This window comes from Thamnophis sirtalis, unplaced genomic scaffold (genome assembly GCF_051295495.1).
Source record: "Thamnophis sirtalis isolate CommonGarterSnake01/CBP01778 unplaced genomic scaffold, rThaSir2_p1.2 scaffold_5, whole genome shotgun sequence".
NCBI lineage: Eukaryota > Metazoa > Chordata > Lepidosauria > Squamata > Natricidae > Thamnophis > Thamnophis sirtalis.
The window spans coordinates 106073350-106080702 of record NW_028261385.1 but is presented as its reverse complement, the minus strand read 5'-3'; the positions used below and the strand labels follow the sequence as shown (position 1 = coordinate 106080702).

Sequence of the window (7353 nt, the reverse complement as noted above, 5' to 3'; positions counted from 1 at the left end):
ATTGACAAGTCTGAGCTACAGGTAGTGCAATAAAACTGTTTACTCGTGCATAGCTATTCAGGATTGTGGAAGGGAGCAAGCCTGCACAAGTTTCAGCTATTTTAATACTTTAGCTGAGAATCAGCAGCCTATTCCCAAAGTGGGAGATCATAACTTTCACATATTTTACAGGTACATAACATAAAAATATTTCTTAAATTTATGCAAGTTGAAAAGCAATGTTTTAAATGGATTCTAGAAGGGATAAAATAAAGGTCTGTGCTTCTAATGAGGCCAATCTCCAGGATTAAAAAAGGATTCTTCATTATTGAAATACTAGGTAAAGTAAGGCATTTTCACATGGCAGCTGCACCCTGGAGCCTGCAAATGTGTTGTGGGTGTACTGCAAAATGTAGATCTCAACTTTAGGAAAGCCTCCTTTTTTATTTACAACCTCAGTCCCAATATTATCACACAAGAGAAGAAATTGTTTGAGACAGTGATGACTTTATTAAGAGGGGAGATGTTACTGAAACATTCACGTTTCTTCCAGCCTCTCTACTTCCTCAGAGGCAGATGGAACAAAGTGCCTCTAACTGCAAAATACAGAGCCAAGTTGTAAGAAAAAGAAAACTGTACAATCTTTACTCCTTAGATGCCATATAAACCATCAGGTCTACCACACGATTGCTGTATCCAAATTCATTATCATACCTAAAAAAAGAGGTTTCTTTTAGTTTTGAGAAAAATAGCAGCAGCAAAAACAGCGGCATGAGGCCATTGCTTACCACCACATACTCCCACCTCTGCTGTTCTGTAGAATATTAAAAGTTGCACCTCCACCTCTTCTGAAACCCAATAAGCCAACTAACAGCCATCATCTACCCTCTTCCATCACTTACCAGGAGATCAGCTTGACAAAATGATCATTGAGAGCAATGCCAGCAGCTGCATCAAAGATGGAAGAGCGGGTATCACCATTGAAGTCAGAAGAGACCACCTGGGGGAGAAGTAGATGTTATAACCCATGAAGATAAGCATTGAAGAGCAGAGTCTCGAAATACAGCCTCCATGTATATTTATGAGCCAAATCAAATGAACCTAGATGGAATGGTTGGCTGTACTAGATGGCCACATTTTACTTTTTGAAGGCAGAGTAGAAAAAGCATATTTTATTATTACCTACAGTTATGTTTACAATTGTTACAAAGCACTCTAATGGACCTGATAGTTATTTTTGTATCATCAAAAATGTTCAGTTTACCTGATCCTCTGTGTATCCCAGAAAACCCTTCATTGGGCCTTCAGAAGCTGCCTTCACAACTTTCTTAATATCATCATACTTCGCCTAAGAAAGCAAGTGAAGGAGACAGAAGTATTAAATAATTGAATTCTGCCAATTTCCTATTGTGTAGCAAGCTGATGGTCAATTCATTCTTGCCAATATCTGCTTATCATTCAAACAGCATGTTCAAAATCGCGAGAATCACAAATTCCCCACTCCTAACTTAAGTTACAAAGAAATTGATTGCGAATACATTAAGAGCAGCATTTCCCAATAACTGGGTTTGAACAAATTCCCCAAAACCTAGAAAAGTAAGGACCATCAGATTTGGACTGCTAAGCATTGATTAACCATTACATGAGCTTTCTGAATCTTTGCTGATCTAGATTTTTGAATCTTACTCTTGTACAAGCAGTAAAGCAGGCGCAGAACTACTATGGGAATACTCACTGGTTTCTCTAAGCGGCATGTTAAGTCCACAACAGAAACATTTGGAGTTGGAACACGGAAAGCCATCCCTGTGAGCTTCCTGTGAAGGTAGGAAAAGATTCAGGTTAAGATATACATAGTCCTTGTTTTGGCCTATGAAGCAAACATTTGCACTTTGTGCTCAGGAAGGCTTACCCATTCAGATCAGGAATGACTTTGCCTACAGCCTTGGCTGCACCTGTGGATGCTGGGATGATATTCTGAGCTGCTCCTCTGCCATCTCTCCACTGCTTCCCAGAGGGGCCATCCACAGTCTTCTGTGTGGCTGTGACAGCATGAACTGTTGTCTGGAATAGGAGGAGCAGGATAGACCATTTATACCACCTGAAGTTGAATATTTATTCCAAGTACCACAGGAAGAATTTGCACATACGATCACCATTCCTGTTTAACCGAGGCCAAGGTGGTGCAGTGGTTAGGGTGCAGTACTGAAGGCCACTACAGCTGACTGTTATCTGCAGTTCAGCGGTTCTAATCTCACTGGCTCAAGGTTGACTCAGCCTTCCATCCTTCCGAGGTGGGTGAAATGAGGACCCAGACTGTGTGGGGGCGATATGCTGACTCTGTAAAACCGCTTAGAGAGGGCTGAAAGCCCTATAAAGCGGTATATAAGTCTAACTGCTATTGCTATTGCTATTAACATTTCACCAGTATGCAACACAATTCTGAATTATTTTAAGTGTTGGGAGAAACAGAGGAACTACCTAGGGCTTATGCAATTCACATACCATAAGACCTTCCACAATGCCATAGTTGTCATGGATGACTTTGGCTAGTGGTGCCAGGCAGTTGGTAGTACAAGAAGCATTGCTGGAAAAAAAAAGGGAAGAAGCACTCAATGGATCGACATGCACCATTTTAGAAGACCCATGTTATTCTGGCAATACAGCCTCGCTTCCCTCCCCCTTGCTTTCCCCTATAGTCACCTGACAACTTTCAAAGATTTGTCGTATTTCTCATGATTGACACCCATCACAAACATGGGAGCATCAGCTGATGGGGCAGATATTATAACACGTTTAGCACCACCCTTCAAGTGAGCCTATAAGGGAAAAGAACAACATTTTACCTCATATTTTAAAAAATACCAATAATCCAAGACTGGACAGCAAGCAACAGTCTTAAGACGAACCCAGCCACACATTGCTATGTAAATTCTTTTCCCATATAGTATGATGGAAATGTTTTATCATTTTTTATCTATAGAATTTATTTGCCACCCATCTCACAGTTCAGGCCGCTAAGCAGATAAATAATTTAAAGCGGCCATGTCCAAATGCCAAAAATACGTGTTTCACCATAGCACTTCATCAATGGATCTACTTCCTCCCAGGAAATAGGAAATTTGAACATATGTACATAACACATTAAATTCTAAAAAAATAAAATGGAATTTTGCTGTTCGGTTGCAAAATCGTGTCCCACTCCTTGCATAAAAAATACAAAACACTTATGAATCCAGATAGCATCCAGATTTTCCATCAGTATCAGAACTGTATACCTCTCTTTATAGCAAAAATTTATACAATGCTCCTTCCTCCTGTAACAGATACTTACACTAGCTTTCTCTGTGGTGGTGAAAACACCAGTTGATTCCACAACATACTCGGCACCAGCCTCACCCCACTTAATGTTTGCAGGATCACGCCTGGCAAGAAGAGAGAAGGACCAGTTTAGACTCTGCAAGCAAGAAATAAACTAGACAAGTAAAGAAAGCCTGAATGGAGGGGATGTTACTCACTCTTGGAAAACAGTGATGGCATGTCCATTGACGACAAGTTTTCCATTCTCAGCCTGGACACTGCCACTGAAACGGCCATGAGTAGAGTCATATTTAAACATGTACACCTGAAATTAAGACACACAACATTAACTCAATGTAGCTTACTGGGACTATCTTCTAGAACATCGGAGGAGTGTTATTTGTTGACATATGAATGTTTCTATGATTGAGTGTAAATTGCTTCGCTTTAAAAAGCAGACAAACTCAGGATTATTACCATGTAGCTCAGGTCAATGAATGGGTCATTGATGGCAACAACTTGGACCTTGCCAGACTGGAGGGCTGCTCTGGTGACCAGACGGCCAATGCGACCAAAACTAAAGGAAGAAAAATATAATAAGCAACTGTTATCTCCAGAATGGGTGAAGACATGGGTGTCAAACTCGCAGTGTCACGTTGCCATCACATGATGTATCACAATGTTTTTTTTCCTTCACAGAGCTGGGGTGGGCGTGGCCTGCATCCAGCCCTTGGACCGCCAGTTTGACACCCCTGGGTTAAGATAACTAATTCAGTTCAACATGTAGGGAAGAGCATAAAAGCAGTTTGAGGAAGCATCAAGGACCACCTTTTTGAATAGGAAAAGAAACAGACTGAAATAACTACCTGATCAGGTGGCCTATAAATACTGAGTAGTAAATATTAAGACAAATTAACATGGTGTCCTGCAGAAGATCTGAACCATTAACATAGTTTATTAGCAGTGGCTATGCAAAATAAGGATGAAATTTGTATTACAAAACACTTAAGATACCCTTTAACTATTTCTGGTTTATTCCATAAACTTTGATCTAGTTCTGAGTAAAGGGCCTTTATTCAGGGTAGACTTTCTGCTTTAACACCGAATGTTTATTTGAGCCTTCTGATATTTTAAATTGCAGCAAAACTTCCCTACAGAGACATACTGTGCAACTGTCATTGAAATACACAGCCTAAGTTCCATGTTTGATTTGTTCTACTCTTAGCCAATTACAGAATTCCAAAGGAGACACTCACCAGGCTTATAGAGCAATCACCTACCAGTACCAGAATAAAGACTTAGATACAGCTCAGAAAGTTTTTCTCAATTTCTTTGCAGAGGTAAGGGGCGAATGAGAAAATGGAGGATGGGAAGGCAGGGATGTGATCCTTAAACAGTATGTGGCTTTAGAGGATCATGTGACCACTTTGTACTTGAAACAAAGAGCAGGAAACTGAATAACTCCTCTCCCTCCCCCAAACCTGTGGCCATTCTCCTTCAAAATCCACATTTTTTCCTCTGCAAAATAATGCAGCATTAACACGTTGAAATTACCATACAGGTTGAAGTTTGGAAAGGATTTCTCTCTTAAATCAGCAAAATTTAAAATGTTTGCTGAGTCAGTGTGCTTTCAAAATTTCAGATTTTTATGACTACCAAAAGAATAAAGGGGAACTGAAGCTTTTACAGTTTTACAGCTGTACAAGGCTGCCTTATGGAAAGCCTGTAAGAGTTATGCTTCAAGGTTTCTTATCTCAGAAATTCAAGACTAAGAGGGTTTTCAGGGAAAAGACCCAAACTGCCAAGAAATGTTATCCTATCAACCTCTGAAAATCAGTTCCTGTTATTTCATTATCAGTCTTTATACACAAGTATCTTAGGCAGAACTTGAGTTGCATCTTCCCATTTGCTCTTTCTTGGGGAATGCTACTTGAAACTCCCTTCTTTACACCCCCCCCTCATCCTGCTACTGAAAGGTCAAACACTAACTTTAGAGCCAGTCCTCTCTGATACTCAGCTGGAGTTATCTGGTTACAGTTTTTGGCTGCTAAGAAGAGCAAGAAGGTCACATTCTTAATAGGCCCTTCAGACGGAAGGATATATAATCCTCCCTGCAGATATTGTGAGATGCTCTGTGTTTGCAGCATGTAAAGGTATCAGGGGGAAACATATGTAGAATTAAAAGCAATAGAGAGAAGATCAGAGAACTATTGTAGCTTCCTGGTGGGAATGACTCAGCAATTAACGTTTAGGAAAATGAGTCAGTCCGGGGTTTCCTGTACCCATGGTGGCCACAAGCCTGCTCCATGTGCTTTGGCTGCCCCAGAGCATGTCGAAATAAAAAGGCCAAAGATGGCAGTCTTAAAAATTTATACAGGGTGCCACTCGAGTGAGAGAGAGTGCCAAGAAAGACACAATCAGATCCTGTTGGAGTAGAGAAACAGCTGCTGGAAAGGGTGTGTGTGTCGGGATGACTTCTAGATGTCCTTGGAAAGGAAAGGAATGCTGGGGCTGGAAGCTCCCCTTGCAGCCTCCCAAGGTCTGCAAGAAGTTCAGGCTGGACAGCAATACTGGCCCATCCCCACACCAGTGTCCCCCTATTGGCTGGAAAAGTTATTCAAGCTCCCAGGCGACGCTTGCCCCTCCCTCGCTCCCTGCCATGCATTGGCAGGCTCGCTGCACGTCCGTCCCTTCCGACTCACCCGTTGATACCAACTTTCACCATCTTCTCCGCTGGAAAAACCGTTCCTGGGGAAAAAGGACGCCAAACTTCATCAGCCGCTTCCAGAAACTCCAAACCTTCCCCTCTCCTCCCGCCTCCAGATTCATACAAGCTTTCAACTATGGCGGAGCCGATGGACCTCCGTCCTAAAAACCCGTTTCTCGCCTGCGAAAACTTTTCCCCCTTCTGAGAGAGACGCGCCGCCTCACGGCCGGCAGACGGGGAGGCGAAGTAAGAAGCCTCGCGGAAGGGAAAGGAAGGAAGGAGACCGCCGACTGGGACGGGCGGCCTGCGACGCCTTCCACACCTGCGAGACTTTGGGGCGGGGGGGGGGTCGCAGTTGCCTTTCTGGAATATTCCTCTCCCCCCCCCCAAACACACACACCTGTAAGCTTCCTCAAAACTTTTGTTCCCGCCCTCCCCGTTTAACGGAGCCGAAAACTCGGCCCCGGAGTCGCGCATCCTGGTTCCGCGGCTGCGGCTCCCACCTCTCCATAATGCAAGATGCCGCTTCCAGTTCAGTCTCGTCAGGCACCGACTAAGCTCTATAAACGCCCCCCTTCCTAGCCGGCCTACAGCAACGAGGCCCAAGCCGGGTCTTTTGCATGGGACGGTACCCGGCCGCCCTCCCCCCTCACCACTGCGCTCTTGGCTTGCGTCTCGCCACTGCCCACCGCCCGCCAAAGTTGCAATGCCTGTTGCTCCCCCCGTTCAAAGGGAGCGCTTACCTGAGAGGTCCAGACTTTGCTCAGCTCTGCAGTGCAGTGAGGAGGTGAGAAGGGAGGCCCCCTCGGCTCTGCCCTTTATACAGCCCGGTATGGTAATGACGAGGCCCGACCTCCGGCGCCAACGCCGAATCAGAGCGCGAAGGGGCGGCGGAGGGGAGGCAAATGGAGATCCCCAAGCCCAGCGCCATTTCCCGCCCGCCCTGCTTTCCGTCCGGCTCAGAGAAAGACTCTTTGTTCTCCCCCGCCACAAGCCTTCGCTCGGTGGCCTCCCCAACTCCTAAAAACGCTTTGTTTGACCCGAATCGCCATGCCAAATGGATCACTTTTGCTATGGCGGCAGGTGATTGATCAATCAGTTACTCCCGAGTTTGGCGCCTGCTGCATTTTGTAATCTCGACAAGTACTTTGGAATCAAAGCCGTTTCCTAAACCTTGTGTGTTTGCCAGGCTCAAAGTACGAATCTTGTTCTCACCAGGTTCATGCAACATGTTAAGTCGTGGTTTGAGTTTAACTACGTTGCAGGTACTGCAACCCACTATTGATTGGGTTAACACGATATAGTAAGCCAAAGGCATTACATCCTGTGAGTATGGTTTAGGGAAAACTAGCATTAAATACATTGCATTC

General features: G+C 44.1%; 1 protein-coding gene across 1 annotated transcript; it reads right to left on the bottom strand.

Moving 5' to 3' along the window:
• Positions 1-466: 466 nt before the first annotated feature.
• GAPDH (glyceraldehyde-3-phosphate dehydrogenase) lies at positions 467-6833 on the bottom strand. The gene is made up of 12 exons (XM_087716421.1): positions 6727-6833; positions 5979-6024; positions 3754-3853; positions 3495-3601; positions 3311-3401; positions 2680-2795; positions 2482-2563; positions 1889-2040; positions 1715-1793; positions 1244-1327; positions 882-979; positions 467-693 (listed from the first exon to the last, which is right to left on the bottom strand). Exons 2-12 carry the CDS (start codon positions 5999-6001, stop codon positions 624-626), a joined length of 1002 nt encoding a protein of 333 aa, XP_087572547.1. The 5' UTR covers positions 6002-6024; positions 6727-6833; the 3' UTR covers positions 467-623.
• Between the last annotated feature and the right edge of the window lie 520 nt (positions 6834-7353).